At 50.2% G+C, this 26,156-nt stretch overlaps 8 protein-coding genes across 8 annotated transcripts; 4 read left to right on the top strand and 4 right to left on the bottom strand.

Moving 5' to 3' along the window:
* Positions 1-525: 525 nt before the first annotated feature.
* On the bottom strand, positions 526-3,747 carry TRIVIDRAFT_40975 (uncharacterized protein; the record flags this gene model as incomplete). The annotated part of the gene is made up of 3 exons (XM_014095329.1): positions 526-1,933; positions 2,014-3,200; positions 3,268-3,747. 3 exons carry the CDS (start codon positions 3,745-3,747, stop codon positions 526-528), a joined length of 3,075 nt encoding a protein of 1,024 aa, XP_013950804.1.
* A 408-nt stretch (positions 3,748-4,155) lies between these two features.
* On the top strand, positions 4,156-4,662 carry TRIVIDRAFT_227452 (uncharacterized protein; the record flags this gene model as incomplete). The annotated part of the gene is made up of 1 exon (XM_014095328.1): positions 4,156-4,662. One exon carries the CDS (start codon positions 4,156-4,158, stop codon positions 4,660-4,662), a length of 507 nt encoding a protein of 168 aa, XP_013950803.1.
* Positions 4,663-5,111: 449 nt separating this feature from the next.
* TRIVIDRAFT_217026 (uncharacterized protein) lies at positions 5,112-7,538 on the bottom strand (the record flags this gene model as incomplete). Its single annotated transcript, XM_014095327.1, has 7 exons — positions 5,112-5,309; positions 5,398-5,509; positions 5,595-6,534; positions 6,628-6,972; positions 7,071-7,091; positions 7,157-7,232; positions 7,376-7,538. 7 exons carry the CDS (start codon positions 7,390-7,392, stop codon positions 5,306-5,308), a joined length of 1,515 nt encoding a protein of 504 aa, XP_013950802.1.
* A 2,180-nt stretch (positions 7,539-9,718) lies between these two features.
* TRIVIDRAFT_217025 (uncharacterized protein) lies at positions 9,719-10,919 on the top strand (the record flags this gene model as incomplete). Its single annotated transcript, XM_014095326.1, has 6 exons — positions 9,719-9,831; positions 9,894-9,903; positions 10,106-10,201; positions 10,268-10,368; positions 10,427-10,680; positions 10,751-10,919. The coding sequence occupies 5 exons, from the start codon at positions 9,807-9,809 to the stop codon at positions 10,522-10,524; spliced, it is 330 nt and encodes a 109-aa protein (XP_013950801.1).
* An 840-nt stretch (positions 10,920-11,759) lies between these two features.
* On the bottom strand, positions 11,760-12,472 carry TRIVIDRAFT_214477 (uncharacterized protein; the record flags this gene model as incomplete). Its single annotated transcript, XM_014095325.1, has 1 exon — positions 11,760-12,472. One exon carries the CDS (start codon positions 12,122-12,124, stop codon positions 11,903-11,905), a length of 222 nt encoding a protein of 73 aa, XP_013950800.1.
* Positions 12,473-17,849: 5,377 nt separating this feature from the next.
* Positions 17,850-19,176, top strand: TRIVIDRAFT_117750 (uncharacterized protein; the record flags this gene model as incomplete). The annotated part of the gene is made up of 5 exons (XM_014095324.2): positions 17,850-18,000; positions 18,078-18,158; positions 18,222-18,338; positions 18,409-18,456; positions 18,530-19,176. Coding segments are annotated over 5 exons (1,044 nt in total), but the record flags the coding sequence as incomplete, so codon positions are not given.
* A 758-nt stretch (positions 19,177-19,934) lies between these two features.
* TRIVIDRAFT_121783 (uncharacterized protein) lies at positions 19,935-20,351 on the bottom strand (the record flags this gene model as incomplete). Its single annotated transcript, XM_014095323.1, has 3 exons — positions 19,935-20,029; positions 20,098-20,189; positions 20,260-20,351. Coding segments are annotated over 3 exons (279 nt in total), but the record flags the coding sequence as incomplete, so codon positions are not given.
* A 766-nt stretch (positions 20,352-21,117) lies between these two features.
* Positions 21,118-24,309, top strand: TRIVIDRAFT_112980 (uncharacterized protein; the record flags this gene model as incomplete). The annotated part of the gene is made up of 2 exons (XM_014095322.2): positions 21,118-23,044; positions 23,147-24,309. 2 exons carry the CDS (start codon positions 21,118-21,120, stop codon positions 24,307-24,309), a joined length of 3,090 nt encoding a protein of 1,029 aa, XP_013950797.1.
* Between the last annotated feature and the right edge of the window lie 1,847 nt (positions 24,310-26,156).

The following is a 26,156-nucleotide window of genomic DNA, read 5'->3' as shown; positions in this document are numbered from 1 at the left end:
TAAATTTTCTCTCAAGCACCGCGATTTCACCATCCCGCCAACTCACCCCAATTCCAGGGGGGACGAGAAACATGATCAGATAATTTTTTTTTTCGTTGGTTGAAAACAAGGGGGAGTTGAACAAAGAACAGAGTGAAACAAAGAATAATTAAGAAGCCCTGCCTAACCCCTTTCCCCCCCCAATGCTGATTGATTAACCTGGCTGATGATGCTCCCATTATCCAAATTCTCTCGCTGCGTAGTGAGCTTTTTGCACGTTTCACTCGAGGTATCATTAGGTAAAAAGACAAAAAAATAAACGAGAAAAAGAAAAAAAAAGCACGAAGGCCGCAAGCTCCCCTTGATACCGAACCAACCAAACCCTCCTAAGCTTTGTAATAGCCCTTGGTTCTTTGCAACCCGCCCCCTTTTTTGATATAAGAAGTCTCGACGGGTTAAACCGCCGCAAGGTGGCCCTTTGTTGAGAGCAGATATATATATACCTATGCCTTATACCGCTGTATGCTCCCCCATTCGAAGATGTAGTTAGTCTAATGTAATCACCTCTCCTTTCACACCACCTGATGATATAGATGGTGATGCATGTATAACTCCTCGAATCGCACCATCAATCGCACACAGCATATCCATGACAGCCTCATTGGACTGAGCTGCTGCGCCAGTGGTAAGACCGAGCCAGTTGTTCCCTTTGCCCTCCCACACAGCTTTCAAAGCCTGGTCAAAATCGTCGGCCACCGCGTTGGTGGTAGACCGCCAAGCGTGCCACCACCCTTCGCCACGGCGGGCCTTCATTCGGACATCTATGGAAATGTTCCGCTTCGTCTTTTCTCCAGCTTGACTGGTCGCAAGGTTCTTGTACTTGAGGTTTATCCATGTCATGGACTTCATGCTAAAGTCCAGCTGGCCCTGTCCCTTCTTGAACAGCTCAGTCCATTGGACATCCAGTTGGACAAGAGCCTTCATTGCGTGTAATGACATGGGAAGCCAGGCCATCAGCAAACCGATACCACCTTCCGTGCTCGCCAAGTTCCTTGCGAGATCGATAACCCGGACATGGGGGTTATCCTTCTCCATATGAATATCGATGTCCTCGCTGGATAGATCCATTTTTACTCTCCAGAGTTCGCGGGCTGGAGGAGGAGCGACAGTTTCCTCATTCGACGGCGCGGGTAGAGGCGAGCTATAGCAAAACACAACTCCTTTCAATGTGATCGATTCGCTAATGATCAGCCCCTTAGCCCTCTCCATAGCTTCGAGAAAGTTGACGAATCTGTCAATGGCCTTGATTCGCGACTTGAGAATGTCGAATACTGGCTCAGTGACGCGACGTTGGACTTGTAAGATGAATTCGCCTCTCTGGGGATTGTAGGAAACATCCCGATCCACCATGCCCTTCAGAGCCAAGAATCTCGTTGGCCGTCGAACTCTGATCACTACATCCGAGGTGCAAACGAGGCTATGAGTAGTCGTGTGGCCTCCTTCGCTCGTTTCTTCATGTCTGGACTCTGAGTGAACACCCTTAAAATTGATTGCCACCATATTTTCCGCCCACGGTTCTCTAGTCGAGGAAGAGACCCCCGCCTTTGACCGTAACAACGCAAGGACCTGCGGGTCTTCATTCAGCCCAAAAGCGATGTGATTCTGTGAGGCTATTTCATCCGTGTACTCCTGCATCATCGTTGGGAAGATAGCTGACAGTGCCACTTCGATGGATGGCATTCTGACTTGTTGCGGTAGTGACAAATCGATGCTTCCGTTCGATTGGCACTTGACCTTACGTCGATGGAGCTCTCTCATATCCACTGACTGAGTGATCATGCCACCCGCAAATAGATTCAGATTATCCCAAAAAGTGCCTGACAGGTGAGGTGCTCCCTTGTTAAGTGGAAGTCTGGTATGAAATTTGGAGGCGCCATTCGTTTGAGCGGGATCTCTAATGTTCTTGGTTAGCTGCGGAAAGCAATAAAGGGGGATGAACAAGAAAATATCGAGCGGATGGCGGTATATACTCACGTCTCGAGCAGCCACCATTCATCCCCTTCCAGGCTGAGAATCACACCGACAAACCAGGCTGAGCCCCATCCTCCGTGTTGTAACCATAATGTGCGGCTCCATCTCCGCATTTTGGTAATTGACTTCAACTCATCAATATTGATGGGCGCCTTCCGAACGGACCAGCCTCTAGCAGTTCCCATCCTACCCAGCTCATCTTCAATGATTGCACATCGCAGGTGCTCCAAGAAAGCGACTCCGTCTTCCGTTGGGTTTTTGCCATTGTTTAGCTGTAGCTCCGGCTGAATGGAGAATTTTGAATGTGGCTTCATCGCAAAGGCACCGCTTGTTGGCTCAATCAGTAGCGACACTGTGCCACCGTACCCTACCTGCAGGTTCAGGCAGGATGCCACCGGATCGGTTTTGGATATGTTTAGTACGACGCCGGTTTCGCGGTTCTTGAACCTTGGTGCTGCCAGCATTCCGGAGTGAATACTTGACAGGATGTACTCGATGTGTCGTCCAACGACGTCTTTCAACAATGCCTCCGCAGACAAATTTTCGGTATTCACCTCAATCTCAACGTCTTTGACCTCTTTGCCGTCACGATACCATTTTGCTGCCAAGAAACTCGATGCCTTCGGATCTATTCTGCCTCCCTGCTTTCGCCCGCTGTTTATCGCTACGATGATCCAATTTTTCAGACCAGTAGCGGTTGAGCGAGATGTCCAATACTGGATGGACAAAGCTCTGTTTAGAGGTTCCACAGCCAGTGTGCCAGTCCATGATGTTCGGCTCAGTTGCAATGCTTGGCGCTTCAGCTCATTTATCTTGGTGGTCAAGACGTATTCGTGCAAAAATTGATAGCAACCGGTTAATCCATCCTTTGCTAGTGCCTCGTTTACGCAGTTCTCTAGTGGTGCTCGTAACGACTCGGGAAGTGATAATGCCGCAGGTCGAAAGGCAAATCTGAAGTCAATGAACCAAAACTGCTTCTCGAAATCTTCATCTGCAATCGTCAGATCCACTTCGAATTCTCCGGCAACCTTGAAAGTAACCCGGCCTGACCCGATCGTGTAGTTTCGGAACTGATACGGAATTTTGTCAAAGTCGTCAAGGTTTAATCGTAGAGACAGCAGCGTATCTAGATCACCAATACCCTTCAGCTGCTCCTCTGTTGTCAAGGGGGGCGGTTCAATGTATTGGAGCTTGAAACATAGACTCGTAAGAAAGAAGATCAATCAAATTTTGGGTAGTAAAGAGCATTTCACTTACGTCTGGCATCCACGGCGCCGTTCCAGTGGAAAGAACTTGTAGCGCCGTCTTCAGGTCAGGGCTTGGCATTCGAGCGTATGTTAAGTCCCGCTTCACATTGATAATGCTGTCCAGGGCCGTATCGTAAAGGATTCGTTGTTGATCGAGATGGAATTTGAGATCGATGAGTTTGCTGACCATGGAAGCCTTCCTGCTCCATTCCACAATAACTAGAGCTTTAACCCATTTTGCATGCATGTCCTGGGTGAAATGTAGCAGTGCCGCCTTCTTCCTGAGGTTTTCGCTTGACGTATCATCTGGGGCGCTCTGCGTATAGTTTGTATTCCCATTCGTGGCAGCAGCAGGAAGTGGCATCTTGGCTAGCTCGGCGATCTTGTCTTGTACCATGTTGTGCGTAGACTGAGCGAGTCGTGTGAGGAGGAGGGAGAGCGGGACGAAGCCCTGAGTAATGTGAACGATTTCATCAGGGAGGTTGTTCATTCGCGAAACTTGTTCGGTCGGGGAATTTGATCGAGCCTCGCCCGCCCCTCCATTGATAGCATTGCTCCCATTGTTGGCTGTAGTTGTAGCTGGCGCCTTTCCCTTATCTGGCGCGGCTCGAGGCCCATCGACGCTCTTGACACCGTTGATGCCGTTTACGGCCGAGTCCTTGTGGTGGTCGGAAAGCGCGCCATTCTGACCTCCACTCTCCATGTTGACGACGCCAGGCATTTATCGAGCTGCGAAAGCAAATTCGCTGCAGCCCTCCACGCAGAAACTGATACTGCCAGCACCACGCCCCCTGACGACGCAATCGGCGAGGCTCGAGAAAGATGCCACACTATCGCGCGCGTATCATGGAAGATTTATGTTCTGCCTCTTTATGAACGGCGGCAGTGGAGCACGACCATGGAGGTCGTCTGCACCGATGCGGACGGTCGGAGGCGCGTTGGAAACGGGTTCGCATATAAATGTAAAAGCCACGCTGGGGGGTTCAAGCAGCTCTTCCGAAGAGACCGCTGCGAGTCACAGTTTTCGACAGATGGCGCAACAGAATCAGTAACGGCAGAGGGCGACTGCACGTGTTGGATCGCTCGGTTTGGCAATGGTCCTCTCGCGAGAGAAAGTGGCACGGAAACAGCTGAGAGGGCGCGAACGCGGCTTGGGTTTTGGCACCGAGTGCTTCAAGACTCGGCGATACTGGAGGTGCTCGAATCAGTGCACCTGAGGCGGGAGGAGGATGAAATACAGGCGCGGATTGGGTCGTGGTCGGGGGTTGAAGATGATGCGCCAACAAAGCCGCCCTTCTCCGTTTTCAAAAGATTCGAGGTAACACGGGCAAGGCGGACGCCGAACGCTACGGCGGGGTCACGTGAGTTGGCGCACGGGCCGAATGGACTTCAGCAGTGCCCATGATCACTGCCCAGTACGAAGTACCTGTACCGTACATAGCACTGCTGAATCTTAGCCAGTAGCTCGGCTGGTAGTTCCGATCAGTGAGTGCATGGTAGCACAAAATAACCTAAAGGTTAGGTGCGTGGAATGGGAGGTTGGCGAAACAGACCTAGTCGTGAACAGCAGTTGCTAAAACAATCAATCACTGAATTCATTGATTGCATCGTACGATACAAAACCCAAGTCATACCCGCCATTGAAAGGAATAGTTTGTTGGACTGCCACACAAATCTCTTCCATAGTCCTGTAACATCAGCTTTGTTGAGACTAATCGTGACCCTGCTAGTGTTCTTTAGTAGTGGAGGGGGGCGATTCACATCACTCGACGACGACTACAAAGACCCTCTCCAAGGTCAACACTACTATCACCTAACAGGTAGGTGAAAATGCGCTTCGGGGGAAAATAGTATCTAGAAATTTGTTTTCTTCGTATTTCGAAATAGAAGCTTCAGCTCTTAAGAATCCAGTACGTGCCACGACAGCTTAGACGACGCTCGACTTTTTATGAAATCCACACTACCTCACAGCCATATCCCGCCTGACACCCATGATACGTCCAATGCATATATTTGGGGACGATGTATATAAAGATTTTTTGATTTTTTTAACTGCAACAATTGTTACTATGCTTGTTCCATCTAGGATCCAAGGCAATACATGTCAAACAATGTGCAATACATTGCACCAGCCACTTACAACTTGGTGGGAGGGGCAGCCGAGGTCGTCGGCCACTGGTAGCCGGCAGCGTCACTGAACTTGTATCCATATGACGCTGTGAAATCATCCAAAACAGCGGGGCCTCGAGAGCCTGTACCGATGGGTTAGTTTAGAAATCAATTCGACTAGGGTACAAAAATGCCGGGAGGGTCGGTAAATATCAGAACGGAACTTACCGTAGGGGTATTCCATGGGGATGATCTCCTTGTTGTCTTCCAGGTAGTGCAGCAGGGGAGTGAAAATGCGCCAGCTGGAATCCAGCTCGTCGTCACGAACGAAGTTGGAGTGGTCGCCCTTCAAGCAGTCGAGGACAAGTGACTCGTAGGCCTCGGGGATCTTGAGGTCGGAGAATCGGCGTCGGTAAGTAAGGTCAAGCTCGGTAACGACGGTCTGGGTGCTGAGTCCGGGAAGCTTGGAGTTCATCTTGATGTAGACACTCTCGTTGGGCTGAATGCGCATAACAAGCTCGTTCCGTGGAATGTCCTTAAAGATGCCCGAGGTGACGTCCTTGAACTGGATTCGGATCTCTGTCTTTTGCTCATTGAGGGCCTTGCCAGCCTTCATGATGAATGGAACGCCATCCCATCGCTCGTTCTTAATGTAAGCGACAAGGGCGCAGAATGTTGGGCATCTAGAGTCCTTGGGCACGGTATCATCCTCCTTGTACGACGGCTTGCTGCCATCCAGTGACCTTCCATACTGTCCGATGATGACGTTCTTGGGCTCAATAGCAGGCATGGCTCGGAGGACACGGACCTTTTCATCTCGGATATCCTCAGAGTCGAAAGAGATGGGACGCTCCATGGCCAGAAGAGTGAGGACCTGAAGAAGATGGTTTTGCATAACATCTCGGATGATGCCAAACTCGTCAAAGTAACCTCCACGGCCCTCGGTGCCAAAGGGCTCCTTGAAGGTGATTTGCACGTTGTCGATGTGATGTCTATTCCAGGTAGCACCAAGGAAAGAGTTGCCGAAGCGCATGATGAGAATGTTCTTGACCATCTCCTTACCGAGGTAGTGGTCGATACGGTAGAGCTCCTCCTCCTTCCAGTCGGGCTCAAGAGACTTCTGCAGCTCACGAGAGCTGGCAAGATCCTTACCGAAGGGCTTCTCAATCTGCAGACGAGTGATTAGATGGAGAATAGATAGATAACAACGTGAACGAGAATGAGAGAATAAGGCTCAAGTAAGCAGAAGTAGTCAACTTACGATGACACGAGCGATGCCCCTGGTTGGGTAGCAGCATCTCTTCAGGTGCTGGGAGACAATAGTGAAGACACTGGGAGGGAGCGCCATGTAGAACAGGCGGTGGGCCTCTGGCCATCCCTTCTCCAAATCCTTGAGATGGTCGTCAAGAACGGCAAACGACTCATCCTTGTCGTACTGGCCGGAAATGTAGGTGCACAGGCTGGTGAACTCCTCGAGCTGCTTCTCAATCTCCGGGGTAGGAGTCTTAATGTATGACTTCACCCGTCGCAGGTACTCCTCGTGGTCCATCTTTGTCCGGGCATAGCCGACGATCTTGACGCCCTTGGGCAGAAATTGGTTTCGGTACTAACAATTGTCAGGGTAAGCCAAAGCACATCTCGAGGCCGGCGCTGTTGTGCAAAACAGCGCATAGCCTATTCTGCGGTTATAGTTAGGCTGCTTACCAGGCCGAACAGCGCGGGGTACTGTGAAGTGCTTGTGTCAGCGCAAAGAGATGCGAAATAACGGCTGGGTCAAGGCAGCTTCTCACCGTCTTCTTCTTGGCAAGATCTCCGGAGGCACCGAGAACGACAATCGTCGTGTTCTCCTTGAGTTCGAGCGCTTGGCTGCATCGCAATTGTTAGCAAACTGTGTCTTGGGGATGCCTTTTTTTTTTCTTTGCCAAACTTGGGCTCAACCCCGCCGTGCTCTGAAGCTTGGTCGGCGCAGTGACGATAGCTGGTGTCATGGTGGGGTTGCCGGTACTTACGGCTGGTTGGGGTCCATTGCTGCGGTTGCTCTGGATCTGGACTCGATAACGCAGGAAACTGAAAGCTGTATGCTTGTTGAGTATACAGGAGAAGAACAAACAGCTGGTCTGCGTTTGGACGAAGATTGGGAGTGCAGGCGCCGGTCCAAGATCAACGGTTCAGTGTTGGGTTGGGGGAGAGAAGAGGGAGAGCTTGGGGATCGGAGGGGGAGACGCGGTGGGCTGGGTTGGTTTTTTAGGCGACGGGGTTAGAATGCGCTGACGGACTTTGGAGCTCTAGCAATATACAGCGTTCCATGCTATTAGCGCAGTCCTGCTAGAGCGCCCCTCTGCCTCCGTCGCTGCCGTCAGGTACCTGCTGAGCTGCAAAGTCATCAGGAAGCTTGGGGTCCTGCTAGCCGCACTGAGAGAGTCACGTAACCTCCGGACTCCTTTCGAGCCAGGCGTTGTTCTCCACCATCCAGCACGTTAGTAATTTGCCCGGCTTGGGCCTGCGGTTGGAGATGGGGGGACTACGAGCCAGCGTAGGCGATGCCGGGCGGATGCAGATGATGGCCAAAGACGACGCCAGAGGATCGTGGGATTATAAAGGGACTGGAATTGGATACCAAGCCGCATGTTGAATACCTTAGTATTTTACTATTCAGAAGTACTACCTAGGCATAATCAGCTGGATACTTATTTGTTCAACTGCCACCTACCAATAGCGGTTGTACGAGTATGGAGAAGCATCTGCATAATTGTACAGTTCCGTCTTACTCTGCTTTGCGGTAGCTGGCAGATGTAAGCACCGAATGCCTATTTCGTACCGAGGGGGGGCATCCGTAGATTGGGTTGGAGATAACGCCTCTGCTAAAACATCAATTGCCTAAAAAGGCGTACTTTTGGAAAAGCCATCTTTGCGCCCCCTCGCCCTTGCCAAGAATACAAGACTTGATGCATAATTATTACAATGCGTTTGAATTATTTGCCGTTTTCCACTCATGGAACCCCATTGAGAAGCCATGTTGCTTACAAAGTCTGGGAGAATCCACCTGCTGCTGGACTAGCTGGCCGTGCGTGGAAGGAAAGCAAAGGAAGAGGGGGAAAAAGGCGCAGCATAGAAATGGACGGATGTTCCCGATCTTGGTCTGGCCCATCAACTAGCCAGCCCGCCAACACGTTGTTTTATCCCGGCTTCAAGTGACATCAGGTGGTGCCTCTCTGTGTTTCTCAGCATCTGTTGTCGCTACGGGAATTCGATATTTCCGCTGGAACCGCAACAAACACCCCTAACACCGCACCGGTGGACCGCAAAACAAGCGGACAGCAGTACCTTGATGAAGAATCTGCGAGTAATACCACACGAAAGGGATTGGTAATCTTAGTTCTGCCTGTTTCGAGGTCTGGTCGCCCCGGCTTGCCCCCTCATGGAGCCCGGGAACTTTTAGACGGCCTGTGGTTGATCAGTCGCCGCATCTTCCGAGAACAGCCCGGGCCGGACTAGGAGTGGCCTCGGCGATTTCTGTACTTTGACTGGAACATTGGAAACTTTGCCCGAGCATCCACGTTGCTGTAGCACTAGTATTGTATGTAAAAGCCATATAGCCTGCTTAATGCCGCCTCGTGCACTTTTCCCGCATATTCACTTTTCCCTCTGTCAACGCCTTGAATAATGTCAACCTTTCAAATGGCTGGTCTCCATACTTGGGTTTCATCTTGATGTGTGATAGCCTAACGATCGTGGATTACCTAGTGTGCATGCATTTACCTAGGTAGGTAGTCGGCCTACAGGCAGTGACGTACTGTCCCGTGGGCAGAATCATGTACAACTAATGGATCAAGAAAAAAGAGAACCAAAGAGAAGAGCGCTGAACGATTTGATCAAAGGGTTATGCAAGCGAGGGACCAAGGCGCTGCCGGCCGGCCATTAATGAGAGGACAACGGTGACCAATGGTTACTCCCCGCGGCCCCCAATATTTCTCCTCCAGAGCTTGGAAGAATGAGACGTTAGTATATGGCTTGGCAGTAGATACAACAGGGGAAAAAATATTTCCCGAAGACAGGTATTGATATAGTAGTTGAAAGAACCCCAAGCAAATCCAAGCCAGGCTTTATTTTGCAGGGCGAAAATATTCGGGGTCAAGTGCATGCCTGTCCAAAAGAGGCTAGTCTGTAGAACACTCTAGCGAGAAAGTTGTAGTGTGGCTATCGATACTCCAAAGCGTAGGAAATGAGGCGGTGCAGCGCAACTCCAGCCACAATCGCTTGACAGTAAAAATGCCCTAAGCCACCACGTGATGCCCAGGGCTCAAATTTTCGTGCTAGAGCCACCACACACCATATCGCATCCACCCCGTTGCCATCAGTTCGACATCACGACAAACGACGAGCACCAGACCTCCTTGTATATCGGTTACTTGAGAGGGCGGAAGCTACACAACAGACACGATGCCTTCCGAAAGTGGTCACAGATGTGAGTTGCCTTGCCGATGGACTTTGCAAAATTGGCATCTAATTGTACTAACTTTCTGGCAGTATACGTCAAGTAAGTAAATCCGATCGCGAATTTCGAATGGCAGCGGACAAGGGGGGAAATCGCAGAGATGGAATGGGGGGAGATCGGTGCCTTCTTGGCTCTAACGAGAATCGCCTCGTCACGTCGCGAAACACGTTCCTCCTCGAAATCTCCCGACTGCCTGAACCAGATCCGAATGAAACCGAACGTTGGCTAACGGAGATAATCATAGGGGACGTCACCTGAGCTACCAGCGCTCTCGTAACATCACCCACCCTGGCACCAGCCTGATCAAGATCGAGGGTGTTGACAGCACAAACGCTGCCAAGTACGTTTTGCAATCTCCAACGCTGAATGATGGAGGGTATCAGTACTAATTTCAATGCGAAAACAGCTTCTACCTCGGCAAGAAGGTCGCCTTCGTCTACCGTGGCCAGAAGGAGATCCGCGGCACCAAGATCCGTGTGATCTGGGGCAAGGTTACCCGACCACACGGTAATAATCTGTCCTCGATGCTGATATCGTTTCGATCCAACTAACGCTTTTCAACCAGGTAACTCTGGCGTTGTCCGCGCCAAGTTCGCCAAGCCTCTTCCCTCAAAGTCTTTCGGTGCTTCCGTTCGCGTCATGTTGTACCCCTCGTCGATATAAACCGGATTTCGGATTGGAGTTGGTAGTGAGGGCGGTTCTCATTTGGTTGCATTGGTCGAGGCAAGGGTAAAGCATATCGCCTTGCTTTGAGGCATTCAATTAAAAAAGACGTCAAATTCCCAACTTCGAAAGGTTCTTGGGCATCTGTGACTTGACGTATGTGGCAGAAAATTTTGCGAACTGCAAAAATGGAGACTCGAAACGAAACGAACTGAGGCTGTGGCAGACCAATTCTTCTTCCTTCTTCTTTTTTCCCCCTCAAAAAATTGGCGCCTGTCTTGTTACTCGGTCTCTGGGCTTTTTTTCTCGTGTATCCATCCAGCAGGAACTGCCCATCTTCTGATGGCTTGCAATTCGAAGAAATTGCGCATAAAAAGAAAACAAAGAAAAATGATACACGACAGATGGCGGTATACGTGATTCGATACCCGCTTAGTGTTTTTATATTGGCATTAATGGATTTTGCACTGCAGAGCGACAGTCCAGTCGCCTGTCCATGGCAACTCTCGTATGGAGAGGATAGCCGTTGATTTATTCTTACGACTTTACTGCTGCTCTGTCTTTTCCAATTCGTTTCTTCGCAATTCCACTCGAGACTTCGCAAGTCCCCCATAGTGAAGGCTGCTGCAACTCCCTTGAAATGAAACGCGATAGACCCAATGTTAATCGTAGTTGTCTTGATTCCAATGTGGCCATATCCTCCGAGACCTGATTCATTGTATACCATGGGATAGAACACGCAAAGGCAACACAATTATCCACGGGAGCGCAGTTGATATATTCCATGCCTATATCGGCCTAGACGTAATCGGCTTTGCCCTATTCTGCTATCAGTTATTACTCTACACCTCAATTCAGAAATACAGGTAATACTTGATAGGCAAAGATGTTGCTGGGCATTTTCACATGAAAATTACATCGATGCCATCAGCCCACACTAGGAAACATCGCTGCATCACAGGATAAAGGAAAGCAAAAGCAATATCGATTCACTAGGAAAGAAAAGCCGAGATATATATATAGAACGAAGAAATTATGAAGCCTACTCCATCGAGTGAATGTTCCTAAATTTAGAGCTAAGTATCGAACCCTCTTAAATAGTCGATGACCGGAGCTGCGATACTACGCCATCAAGATATGCTAGATCCCCAAGAAAGAATTCACAGTTATACTGCACAGGAGTCCAACCCAGCAAATAGAAAAATTGACCCATTGGCATGCTTGAGGAGGAGATACACAATTTGATGATCCTTCCGGGACCTAACCTCAATTCGAACCTGATGAAGAAGGTTAAGATCATGGCTTATCAAAACAACAAAACTAATGTCCAGTTTCTCGATACAAACTTCTTCTCCCGCATCATCAACATTAACGTATTTCATTGGCTAAGTTCCAGTAACCAGGGAAGCAGAAAACCAGCATCAAGTGACATGGCCATGCCTGTAGCCCAGATAAAGCAATGAGTGGGATCAATGGCCAACATATAACTAGTAACGACATTAGTACAATTAACAGCACTTCGCAGGCGACCGAATTCACCAGCTGGCATGTAAATGAAAATGAATGCCTTGCTGTAGATCATCAAGCCCGCATCGCTCATTATCTTCCAGATCCATTATTTGTTCACCTCTCAAGTTCTTCATTTGCGATATTAGCAGCAGTGTGAGCCTCAGCAGCAGCCAGTAGGCTTCCGGATCACCTCCAACTGCTTAGAAATTGATATTCGATGGATGAACCTCGCAGCGAGACATTGAGCTATTCATTCCATTTACCATGTCATGAAAGACACAGGGTGAAGCAAATAATGGCAGACGGTGCCACGTCATTCAGCACGTCTCACTTCAGAAAAACCCTTAAGCACAGGTATCTCAGACAGTCACGTCAAATTCCACTGAACATCCATGCTGAGACACATAAAATTCCAGTGACGCCAATTCCTTTCCAGGCTGAGTCTGTGCGACATCCGATGTCTCAAACAACCACGCTTATGCCATAACCACTCTCCATTATTTGAGTCAAAAAGGATCAACACGAGGTCTCTGAAACCTTGAGAAAAGTGGGCAAAGGGAAACCCTCTCGGTCTCGGTTCTTATGACCCCGCGTGGCTAACAATCAGCTCAATTGCTTTATGGAGACGCCGAGTTCTTCAACTCTAAATTTCAATTCCTGGAGTTTATGCATTTCAGTACAAACCTTGCCCGTGTCGAAGAGGGCAGTTTCAACGCAGGAGGCCCAATCTCTTCACACCCCAAGTAGTAGCAGCAAAGCATAACGTGTACATGTACTCCGTATGCTGACAATAAAAGAGAGGAGAAGATTCACCAATGAAAAACAAGGCTGGCCGCAGAAGCCAACGCCAGGCCACGTCTTTGAATGGGTTGGACGGATTGGCCAGACAAGGCAACCTAGTCCCTGCAGCTCTGGTCCCCTCTAATTATGTGTGTGTGCAACTGGGCACTCGCATGTGCCGAGAAAAGAAACAACTAAATAGAATCATGTCCGGGAGGCTCGGGAGAGAAGCCAAGGTGTGGCTTGGGCATCAATACCTATCCCTTCATGTTCTTGTAGCCGTGATTTATAGTTTGAGCTCTTGGTTCGTATGAGTTGCTTCTCGGCTCTCGTGTTGGTAGAGTCAGAAAGCGCCCGAAATGTCTTACCATAATACCTAATCTCTGTGGCTTGGACGCGCCACAGTAAATAATGCGTCTTAGGGGGAGGCGTCTGGAGAACCGCGTTTGCATTCCAGTCAACAAGAATAGCAACAAGTGCCTGTCTTGCCTGTCTTCTTGGGATATGATCGGCCCGTTCTAGTGTCACGGTTTCTGAACTAACATCCAGCCATTGCCCCTCAGTTGCTGGGATTCACCGAATGTTTAGAGTAAACAAAGAAACAAATCAACAGATGAGGTCACTAGCTTCGCTGAAGCACCTTTTAGCCGAGCAATAAAGGAGCTCAGATTTGGTACGCAGTATGACAACGGAGTACGGAGCGAGTACTCCTTGCTTCCTAGAATAGTATCCTACTCCATGGAATGATCGACGATGGTCGTGTCTCGGGCATAAGAAAAGGATTAAGACAAGCCTAGTCACAGCCCCCCGGCGTGGATCTACGATTCCAGATGATGGTTTTGTTTGGCTCCGGGAGAATGCAACATGTCGCAAAAATGACAATTGCATTATGCCGGGGAGGGTATTCGCGACAGCCAAGTTGATCCCATCGGGACAGCGCATGAATAGAGAACAAGAAAAAAAGGCAATAATGTCCCTGAGAGGAACAGCGCACCCTGGTAGCTCCTAGGCGCGATGAGGTGGAAGATACGTCAACGATATCGACGAGGGAGACAGAAAGACAAGGGACTGGTAGCGGCTTTTCGTGCCGTCAGTTCCCAACTGGCCCGATGGTCGAATCAGCTTGTGCATGCCTGAGATTAGTGCGCGCAATTTGAAGGCACCGGCTAGATTTTTTTCATGATTTTTTTTTTCCTCCTTCGAAGGATTCAGTTAGGCGCGCGAGTTGCCAAGATCCGCTACTAAGAAACTACTCTCAATCAGCTTTGTGGAGTGGAATTGAGACAGAAATGAGACTCTTGCAGCTGCGACTAGGATCGAAGAGTTCGATAGCTCCATGACGCCGCGATGCGCTCATGGTATTACTCCGTATTCCAGAGGGGAAATGAATTATCAAGACTTACCCCATATGGTCCGGTGGACGAGGCTCATGGTAAACGAGGAGCTAGGTAAGGTCGCTTGCAAGGTTGTTGGGAAAAGAGGGTGTGAGCAATGCCAGAACACGAAGCCCGGTGCCGACGCTTGTCCAGGAACATAGAGGCACACCTACTTGGTCGCGGCGCTATTGCCGTACAGGTCGCACTGCCAGCGGGAGAATGCAGGCCTGATAACGGGATATGATTAGTATTGCTCGTATATATCATCTCCAACGGCTCTTCGCAACCCGTTTTGATGTCGTGGAATCAAGAGCAGCCTGTGCAACAGCTGACTCAAATTGCCATGTGTCCGGCCGAGCGCACGTTTGTAGTATCCGAGCCTCTCATGTGACACAGCATCCGGAAGGGGCAAGAAAACAAGATATGAACAAGGTTAATGGATAGGAGAGAGGCGCCCTGTGAGGACGAGGCAGCGAGGTAGCGATGCCCCCGTGGCATTTCGTAGAGAGCAATAGCTCCTCTCCAAGTGTTAAGGTTTGGTTCGAGGCCAATCTGGTCCCCGCCTCAAATTGCCTATCCCGGCCATTTCCTACTAAAATTAAATCCGTTGACGATTGCGGGTTGGACGACAGCACGGGAATGGGGAGCTGTAAAAAAGCAAAAAGAGCGTGAGGCCGAAACCATTGTCAAGCCCAGGCAGGGCATGGAGAATTGGCCGAGCTCAAGGCAGCTGGCGATACTAGGTGCTCCATAAAAGCTCCGTCCAGCAGCCCTAGCAGACGTAACGTGAAGGTAACACTCCATGGGCTGCTGGGGCGCCAGACTGGGCAAGTCGAAGTAATCGTGGCCAGGCAGGGCGGGGGGGTTGCGGATATCACCGTTGAGAGATGAGCAGAACAGACTGTTCTTTGTGCCGTTGATGCGCTCACCAGCAATGAAAAGCTGTCCGTAGTGCTATAGTCGCTACAGTACAGTACAGTACAAACAAATGTGATCCGTGGATGCCATCAGTGGGCAAAGACAAGACGATGGACGCGCAGCTCGGCGCCACAGTTGTCGCACCTGTTGATCCCAGGCTTCGTGGCCTGCACATCATCTTCCGCTTATCAAATGCTGGGGGAAATCGTCAACCATCAAACGCCATGCGGGTATATGGCGCTTTGGGCGGTGCTCGCTTGCTGTTTTGTCTCGCAGCGAAGCGCATCCGGTGTCTTTGTCTTGAATCGTCCAGCGCTGCGGCGTCTAGCTGCTGATCAGATCCTCGTACATATAGCGGGTTGGCATCCCGCAGGCGTCCTCTTTGCCGCCGACCTCGTATTCAGCCAGCATTACGCACATGCTTTGGCTGTCGCCTGCACTGCCCGATGCCACCACCCAGCAATCCATTGTGCCATAGTAACCTGTTTTGATATTAGCCTCGTCCATTCTTCTATTTCTTCGCTTGTCATCTCTCGTCTTTCCTCCTCCCGCTTAGTTCTTCGTATTTGGCGCAGTGCCAATCGCATCGTCGGCGTCGGGCTAGTCCGAATCTTGGGCATCGTCATCGTCCTAATCAATTTTTTCAGCAGCCGCCGCATCTCGATTTATCGCCTCAGGTGGCGCCGAGACACACACACGCTCTCCACTTGTTTATATTAACCAAGACAACCGCATGCGGTCTGAGACGGGCGGTTGTGTCATCGTCGCTCAAGCAGCCGTCAGTGGAGCAGGGGAAACCGGCAGACCAGTTCCAGGAACTCCGTATCGCCAGCTAGCAGCTCCATAATATTTGGCACCAAGCCCTGTAGTGGTGTGCAAGCTCTTGGCCTCTAGCCACTCGCATCCACTGGCGACGAAGAAAAAAAAAGATAGACAGACGCCAGAAGCCCAAGCCTGTCCAGCTGGACCAAGCTCCTGTTTCTAGCTTCCGGCTCCAGCAATCCAGTCCCCCCTGGGCTAGACTGCGCTGTACAAGTACGTGTACATACGGAGCTGGACTGAACACGGGAAAGGAGCCTAAAGCGAAGAAACAAGACGCAATCAATTGACGTCAGCTCACTGATGTGGTGACAGAGTGTCAGAGCACAAGTTTGATGTGACTGGGACAGCACCAGCCACACATCGATTCACTAGCCGCACCCCGTTCTGTTGCACAGGTACCAGTACCAGTACCAGTATCAGTACCAGTACCAGCACCAGTGCCTGTGCCTGGAACTTTCATTGCCTGTACGGAGTACGGAGTACAGTCCAGCAGGTAACATAAGCGGCAGGACAGGGCCGCGCAGAAGCAGGCCCGCGCAGAAGCACGGACAAGACCTTCCGAGGCCGCTTCATTCGCTCGCGCTTGAGCCGTGAAAAATACAGTCGAAACGAGAAGATAAAAAAAAAACAGGACAAGAGGGAAAATCGACTTCGGAACAAAGAGACAACAAAGTGGCACAAGCCGCGCGCATTCAGCCGCTTACCTACAGGTACGAGCACTAGCTGGTGGTGTAGCTCAGCCACAAGGTTGTTTGCAGGCATCTGATCGAGCATCAAACCATCGTCGTCGTTTTCATCTGCAGCATCGCAGCACAGTCACGATAATTTCCCTTGCCCTCCCATCTGCATCCCGGCTGCGTTCTTTCTTGCGCTCAGCTGCTCTTTGTCTTGGCCCAGCTCCCTCTCGCCTCCTTCTTCTGTTCTTGTCGTCTTTCTTTCCTGCTCTTGCCCCTTTCCGTTCCCCCCTGCCACCGTCCTTCTGCATCGCCAAAGGGTTCTTCTCCCTTCACCTGGCTTGGTTCCTCAAAGCGAACGTCACGCCGCTTTTTGTGCCCTGTCGCAGCCCTGGTACCGCTACCAGACCATTCCCTCCTGCGCAGCTCCCAGGAACTGTGCAGTACAAGCGCTTGACCTCCCGTTCTCGGCATCCCCAGCGCCGTTGCCAGGTACCAAACGCGTATATCCAGACGCAGCTCCCTGGTCTGCAGCGCTTCCGTACACCCCTCCCCCCTGGCGCGTCGTTCTGCTAGCACTAGATTCTCTCTATCGTTACCCGCTGCCACGCAGTTCTGGCACCACAAGCTGCCGGGCTACAGCTCTTACAGGTTGCCCAGTTTCCACTTCCTGATAGCCAAAGGCTCCGGAAACATCGTTCGCCTCGCCCCCAACCTCTCTTCCGCCAACCTCTTTTCTCTCTCCCCCAGCCCGTTTCCTCCGGCGACTCGTCAACACCATCGCGAGAATTCCAACGTCAGGAATTGTCTCTGTTGGCCGTCTCATTTTTTTTTTTTGGGCTCCACGCAAAACCGCCTCTTCTGGCCAGTTTGCTCGTCATCCTAGCATTGTTTCGACTCGACTCAGGCTGCCGTCGAGCCGTGCCCGCCCCATTTGTGCTTTAGCCAGGGGCCCCCGTAACATTAATTACTAGCACTGCTGTGCGACCGAACGACGAGAGTCAAACCGTGGACATTATCGTCCGCCTTCTCTGCGACCCGCACTGATCGCTCGATCCCCACGACCGTGCTGCGTGCCCTGGGCACCGTCGTCACAGAGCCCCAGCTATCTCGTCTAGCTCAAGATAAAGAAGCTCCAGTCCCAGAATCAGGCACCATGGCGACTCCGGCAAACAAGGAGCGCCCTCTCCCGTCGCCTACTCAGCAGGCTTCTTCGCAGTCGGCGCAGCAACAACAGCAGAGGCCCAATTCGCGACGATTTAGCTTCCTGTCCGACAAGTCTCGCAAGAATAGCATCGCCAACAAGATCGACCTGCACGAAACGCACGCTGAAAAGGATTCTAGACGCCTCCACAGCAAGGCCGATCCCACGTTGGCCATGAACGAGGCGGAGCCATGTATGTTCCTCTCCTTGGTACCGCGCCTGGGCAATCTGCTCGCTTGGCCGTCCTTTTGCTGACATTGGGTGAAATAGCTGTCGAAGCTGTGATGACAGCGTCATCACTGTCTTCTCTGCGCGCCATGCAACACAAGGACTCCTATGGGAACGTGATAGGTACGTGATTCTCCTTTGTTTGATACCAATGGCAGCCATCACTTACACTCTGCTCTATTTTAGCCGACCCTGATTTGTCCAATCCCACCCGCAGTCGCTGGGAGCGACCTCTCGACACCATCCGAAGCTTCGAGGCGGCAATTGAAGGTGACTATGCGCGCAGGTCCATGCATCGTTCAGGTACGATTAATCTTTGAGGAGGGTTTTCATGATGAGCGCCTCACGCTAACCTGTATTGCCCACTTTCTAGAGACGGACCCTTCTGCGAATTACAGCCGTCGAAACAGCTACTATAGAGGTACGTTGGCGCGCTGCTCGCCATTGGAGCTTACACATTGGTTATTCTAACGTTGATTTTCCAATTGAATTAGCAAATCAACCACGATTTCCCCAAGATAGCTACTACGGCAGCCGTGCGGCCTCTTTTCGAGGAGAGGAAAGCCAATACGGAGGGCCACCACCTGCCTCGACGAGGAACAGCTACTACGACAACCAGCATTATAGCAACAACAATGGCGGTTACTATACCACGAGTGCAGGCCCTAGCAACTACGGGCGACGCCCATCGCGAGAGCAGACATCAAGGATGGCTTCTGAACCCCATCTCCGAACTTACGGCCGAGAGCAAAACGTCTATCCTTTGCCTCACAAGGATCGCTCTTATGAGACAGTGACGTCCGCGGCCGCCAGTGGAAATTCCGACCCTGCAGGCTACCAAACCGACCCTACTAGCAGTGATAACAGCTCGATTCATCGAACCTCTCCAGCTAAGCACGTGAACGACTATGGTATCGCTTTCAGCCAGTCTCAGTCTTACAAGGCTCCAGCCTTGACAGTGAACCTTTCTCCCCCTGGAAACGGTAAACTGCCGACTCCGCCAACCGCGAGCTACCAAAATCCTCTCCCGGCGATCCCTAGAAAGGAGGCTGCGATGCTTAAGAGACAGGTCTCTACAACGCCATCGGGAGGGGAGAAGCGAAAGAGCTGGTTTTCTCGCCGGTTTAGCAAAAATTCCTAAGTCTTCTGGAAAGTCAAATACCCCGATTACATCATATCATTCCTTTACATTTTCCTTGGAACTTTCTGCTCGACTCGATTCCTTTTTGTTTGCCTCTTTGTTTGTTTGGTGGGGTAGAAAACGCTCCATTAAGTTGCTTCACGATTGGTTTTTGAGCATTTCATTGCTTGCTGCCTATAATTACGCCACTATTGCAGGCCTGGGAGAGACGACTACGGCTGGGCGGGATACCATCATTTTTGCTTTTTTCTTTTGTTTTTTCTGTGGACCATTGGGAAACTCGTTTGTTTGAAGCTCTCTAATAGGAGCACTTAGCACATGACATTGTGGACAAGGATGGGTATATACGCGGATAAGCTCCGTATGTGGCGTTGAGGTGTTGATAAATCCTTGCCGTTGGCTCTGGCGGAGAATAATAGTCTTCTTCAGATGTGTGGCAAGAGCATGGATCTATTCATGGCAATGATGCAAAATCATACCCCGTCGACTAGGCTCGTTGTGGCATATAGACGTGGTCTTCCGAAAGAAAGATTTCAGGAATCCGCCTGTTGATGATGACAGGCTCTACAAACATAATGAATAGGGGATGTCTATTTTTCCTCGTGTTTTTCTATTTTGAATTCTTTTCTCTGAATTGGACAAACTTGCTTCCTTCTCCGCCTAGTGATATGTGACATTAACAAGTATTTGATACGATGCGACCTGTACCTGACTATTTACTGCGTCTTTTTACTCTCCGGTTTTGTGCCCTCTCTTAGATCCGTTTGGTCTTCCTTCATGGCTACCACTATATATGAAATGAGCACAACATTGGCCAGCACAGCAGCCATGCCACCGGCCAGCGACGAGTTCCCTACATGTAAGGGCAAGTCAGTCACCAGATTTGCTAGTCCACGCCAAGTGAGGGAAAGAAAATGTTACCGTTAAAGACCGTGTGGACGGTCATAAAATAGGATCCGATGGGGATGATGATCATGGCGGCGGAAAACCCGAGCAGCTTGTAGATGACGTCTCTGGTGAGGGGGGTTAGTTGAAATGCGCATATGTGTTTTCTTGATAGGGAGTAATGAGTTGGCCGCTCACTTGGGGACGGCGGGGCTAATGTTGGATTTCTCTTCCGTGTCATCTTTTTCGAGGATTGTCCTTTCGGAGTTGACGATGCGGCGGGTGGCCATTGTTGTTGGTGTCGATGTGGTGTTGGCGACAATGATTGGTGGTTGGAATGAAGATGAGAGCGGAATGAGATTGAGGTTGAGATGAGATGAGATGAGATGAGATGAGATGAGGCCCGTAATACTAATGAAACAGATTGATGGAGCTCTCGCCAGAAGAGGGTCCCAGCTATTATCGACGCTACCCGTTAAAGTGGCTGGGGCAATACCAATCTGTGCTTGTCCGTGCTTGCTCTCGCTCTTTCGGGGCTTTGTTGTCTTTTCTTGCTTTGTTGAAATTTGGTCGTGTCTGAGTCTCGTCCTTGTCAAAAGCCTTGAGTATATATCGTCTCCTCCCACGAAGCAGTCATGCTGTCCTTCTAGCTTCCGCCAGCCACCAGATGGAGAGTAAAGTGGTCATGTGACTTCGCGACTTGGTGTTCTGGGCACGGCGCGTCTCGAATCGTCACGAAAATTGTTGCAAAAAGTGCCACTTTGTTGCGCTCCAGCACCCGCCACCAGCTTCTTCTTCGGATTTTCCCGTCTGCACGATCTCTACGTCACTTTAGATCCGATCATCTGGCGGGCGGGTGCTTCCGGTCCTTTTTTTTTCCTTGGCGTCCTTTTTTGCGGCTCTCTTCACTTTCATCTCACTTTTCTTTCAGCTTTGCATCGGGCTGCGGGCGGGAAGTTTTAGCTTTTTGTCTTGGAACGAACGAAAGCCGCTTTCCTCACTAATTGGCTCCTCCACTCTCCCCCCTGAGGAAGAATCCCTCTCCTCATCCTCATCATGGCACGAAGCTCATCGCCGTTGCCACCAATTGCGCATCTGGGCATTGTGCCGCGAACCCCTTCTCTCGGACGAGGACGAATACAGCAGCCCGCCGAAGACATGGACGAACTGGCCGGGGACACGATCCCTTGCTCACCGTCAGTCTTCATGAAAGATCACGATACCACCCAGGCGACGCAGGTTCTCAGCCGCCCCGGACTCACGATGCCCCAGTCTTCGTCCCCCGCGCCGAGCGTGATCGAGGTTCCCGCATCGTCGCCATTCCAGCCAAAGCTGCAGCAGACGCGATTGGGCTCTCGTCTGGCACCGGCCGGCACCGTCTTCCGCCCCCCTCGACCACAGCCCGTTCCTGAGAGGAGACCAACGCCAGAGCCCATTAATCTCATCTCGGACGACGAAGACGACCTTACGCCGCCGAGAGGAAACATCCGCCCTACGAATTTCAAAACACAGATTGCAGCCTTTGCTTACAAACAACCCACATCCTCCATCGACGAAAAGGAGACTGCAAAGAAGCTGCGGCAGATATTTGACGTTTTTGGCGATCGATACCCATCTGATAAGGTTAGAGAAGCTCTTAGGACGTGTAAGAACGACTTGGACGATTCAATCGAATGGCTGGAGCGTCATGTGCCGCGCCAGACTCAGACCCGGAATTCAAAACCCACTCCACAACTTACCAACCGACGCTTGGTATCCAAGGGTCAAATGCTTTCTCTTTCGAAGCCTGCGTCTCGTGCTTCCTCTCCCTCTGTCACTTCCGTCACTTCCAGCCCTCCCAAACCGCAGCCTCCGCCACCCAGACGCCGACTCATTCAAGGGCTGCGCAAAAGACGTGCCTCTTCACTCGAACCTGACGTGGAAGAACTGCCAGCACCAGCCTCGAGCGACGATCCGCTGGTAATAGACTTGGTGGACGACGGGAGAGAAGATTCGTACGAGGCAGAGGAATCCCCTCCAGCCTCCCAGGAAGATGACGACAAAGTGCTTGCTTGTATCAATGAGAGTAGTGTTCAGGAGCTGGCAGCCATGACGGGCATGAAGGAGGACCTCCTCAAACCCATCATCGACAAGCGCCCCTTCTACGACCTGATGCAAGCCAGAAGAGTTAGCGTCAACAAGAAGCCTGGGGCCCGCAAATCTGCCAGAATCAGCATCGGAGAAACCGTTGTGGATGCTGTCGAAGTGTTCATGGACGCCGTTACCGCCATTGACAAGGTCGTGGCTAAGTGCGAGGTCAAGGGCCAGGCAGTCAAGGATGTCGTAGAGGCCTGGGACCTCAACATGTTTGGCCAGAACAAACGCAGCACACGGTCGACTCCCTCCGATGACGATGCTCCCCTAACGCCAGCGAGCTTGAGCAGCACCAAGTATTCAAAACCACTGGTTCCTCGTCAGCCAAAAATGATGGACGGCCACTGCGTAATGAAGCCGTTCCAGCTCTATGGCTTGAATTGGATGTCGGTCCTCTACAACTATGATATTGGCTGTATCCTTGCCGACGAGATGGGTCTCGGCAAGACCTGCCAGGTTATTTCATTCATGTGTCACCTCGTCGAGGAGGACGAGAGACAACCCAAAGACAGACGGCCATGGCCAAACTTGATTGTGGTACCACCAAGTACATACAACAACTGGCTCGCCGAATTCAAAAAGTTTGCGCCCGGGCTATCCGTGATAGGGTATCGAGGGTCTCAAGCAGAACGTGCCGAGATTGGTTACATGGTTGAACAAGATCCTGATGCCTATCATGTCGTCTTGGCGACGTATTCTCAGATCAACTCCGAAGAGGACATTGCGGCCATGAGGTCGTTTGACCTCAACGCTGCCATATTTGATGAGGGACACAAGATGAAGAACCCAGAAACCAAGATTTACAAGGACCTTCGAAGGATTCCATCCGCTTGGAAGATGCTACTCACAGGTAGGTACCACCAAGCACAGTTGCATAGGAGATGCGATGTCTATTTGATGAAGAGGAGGGAGTGAAAGGACTCAGAGAGCTAACAATCATGTAATCATACAGGTACTCCCGTTCAGAACAACTTGCTGGAGATGACTTCGCTCCTAAATTTCATCAACCCTAGACTTTTTGAAGGCTACATGAATCAGATTCAATACATTTTCAGCCAAAAGGTCACGATCCGCGACGTCACCAATGGAGCTTTTCTGTACAGCGAGCGAGTAAAGCGCGCGAGGACAATCCTCGAGCCCTTCATCCTGCAGCGTCGCAAGGATCAGGTTTTGTCTGATATGCCTCGCAAGATCTGCACCCTTGTTCATTGCGACATGCCCAAGGAGCAAAAGGACGTGTACGATGAATATGAAGAATTGTTCAAGATGGAACCATCACAGCGCACCGCACGAGCGTCCCGCGGTCGTCAAAACGACCAAAACAACGTGTGGATACAACTGCGGAAAGCGGCGCTGCATCCTCTCCTCTTCCGCCGCCAGTTTACAGACGAGAAAGTCACAGAAATGGCCAAGATACTAATGGACAGGCTCCCGCAATCAGAACTTCATCAGCCGGATATCAAGCATCTGATTCAGGAACTCAAGAACTCTTCCGATTTCGAGCTTCACCTTTGGTGTCGCGATTATCCCCGCCTGTTGAAGGATTTCGACATCCCATCTACAACAGAGCTTGATAGCGGCAAAATCAGAAAGCTCCTGGAGCTTATCAAACAGTACCAAGAGAATGGTGATCGAGTCCTTGTCTTTAGCAAGTTTTCGCGAATCATTGAGCTTTTGCAAGAGGTGCTTGCGCGTCAAGACGTCGATCATCGCGTGCTCATGGGCAACACAAATGTGTCTGAACGACAGACGCTAATTGACGAATTCAACCAAGATACTAGCATTCCCGTCTTTTTGCTGACCACAGGCGCGGGTGGCACTGGCATCAACTTGACATCAGCTAATAAGGTCATCATCTTTGACCAGTCGGACAATCCACAGGACGACATCCAGGCGGAGAACCGCGCCCATCGCCTGGGACAGAAACGAGACGTTGAAGTTATCCGCCTCATCTCGACACACACTATCGAGGAGCTCATATATAAGGCCTGTCAGAAGAAGATTGAATTGGCAAACAAGGTCACCGGTGCAATTGAGGAAGACGCCGCGGACGCGAGCAAGAACCTCGAACAGGAAGTTCGCAAGATGATGGAAGAGCAAATGACGCCTCCGTAGGGCAGTGAGGGCAGTCCATTTTAGCCATTGCCAAGTTCTTGGTTTTCTACTTCTTTTTTCTTCTATCTGCTCTTTTTTGGAAGAGTCGGTCACATTAATGGACGTAATTTGAAAGAGCGACATGATTAAAAAGGGCGTTGAAAGTATCAAAAGCAAGAGGATAAAGAAGAGGGCATAAATGCATGCGTTAGCTTTAACATTGTCAGCCTGCTTTGCTACTTTGTTTTTTGGGTGTTTTATATTTTACTTTATTTTGTATGGATTATGTGTCAATCAGTCATGCGATGGGCCTGGTTGATGAGCATGGATGCGAGCGTACATGCATAACCCAACGCTGGTATGATGTTGCTTTGCAATGCGGAATGAGATGGCATGACAACTATTATCTACTTACGAGCTTTATGTTTTGGGCTGAGTTTGGGGAGGTGAACAAAGGGGAGGATGATGAATGGCTTAGAAGATACAGTAGTAATAACATATAGACAGCAAAGGACAACTACGTTGACACAAATATGAATAACCACTTGGAGTGAAATGATTACGTTTACAATAGTGATGTTAACCTGTATCGATAAGTTGGGGATCATTAAGTCCGAGTGGCATGATAACCCCTGATATTGGTCTAGATATTCCCATTTGAATCAAGGAATTTCCGACCAAATTATTTAAATCGTTATTTATATAGTAGAAAAACGAATATTTCAATACACAACTTGAGACGGTTCAATTTGTAGAGCCTTCTTCAATCGTTATTCACCTCAGCCCTGCCTCCGACCCTCCACAACCGCCATCCCAGGGCTGACAACGCTTCCTAGCGGTTGGCTGATCTTCGTTACGACAGCGCTAGCCTGACTGTCGTCCACAATCAGATCGATCTCCATCTTCATAGCTTCGAGCACCGCCACTGTTTGACCCTTTTCTAGTACATCACCAGGCTTGACAAGCACTTTCCAAACATTGGCACCAGATGAGAGCAATCCCTTGGAAGAATAGTATATTAGGCCGGGAAAGGGAGTAAGAGAGACAGGCTAGATTATATTGAAGGGCTCCCTTGTGCAGTGCCCACATGATGCCATGGTGTTTCGAGAGTGAGAGTTGGAGTGAGAGCTTCATAGATGTGTTCCCTTTGATGGATTGGGGAATTGACTCGTCTTTAGTGGTCATTTGATCCCTTTGGCTCTTTTTAAGTTTTCGTATTTAGTGATCCTTTAACCTCTTTGACTCTTTTCAAAGTTGACGCCCTTGCTAGATGTTACTCCTGTTGCTTCAACTCTTCTGGCATTTTATAAGAAGTTAAGAGCTGACTTTGCGTGATGCTACAGTCACACATGTACACGAGGTAAATATCGGAGAAAGCTACATATTGATGAAAAGACGGGTTTCCCAGGGACTTGTAATATCTAACTGAATCTGTTGAGAAGTGGCTGGATAGTAAAAGGACATGATGCCCAAGTATAAAAGGAGTTAAGTGTATTATCCTCCCTTGGTTGAAGGGCGAGGAGGAGGAGGAGGCTGGATACATTCAAACGGTTGGCGATTTTCGGTGGGGGTTGGGTGTTTGAAACAAAACGTGGCTATCAAGGGAGTTCGTTAAAGTGGTTGCATAGATGGATCGTGTCGATCTCCGAGTGGTTCTTCAATGACGATTTGAGCTAGCCAGCCACATATGATTCATAGATATGAGTCACCAACAATCAAGGACACGTAATGGTTATTTTGACATCTTTTTTTCAATTTGCTGATTCAGCTAGTAATAGTAATAAGTAATAAGTAATGGTAGTAGTAATACCGTAGTAGTAGTGGTAGTTGTAATAATCCAAAAGTAATAATATCCACGGCACCCGGAA

This window comes from Trichoderma virens (genome assembly GCF_000170995.1).
Source record: "Trichoderma virens Gv29-8 chromosome Unknown TRIVIscaffold_90, whole genome shotgun sequence".
Classification (NCBI taxonomy): Eukaryota; Fungi; Ascomycota; class Sordariomycetes; order Hypocreales; family Hypocreaceae; genus Trichoderma; species Trichoderma virens.
The sequence above is the reverse complement of the archived record's forward strand: the minus strand, read 5'-3'. Positions and strand labels throughout refer to the sequence as shown.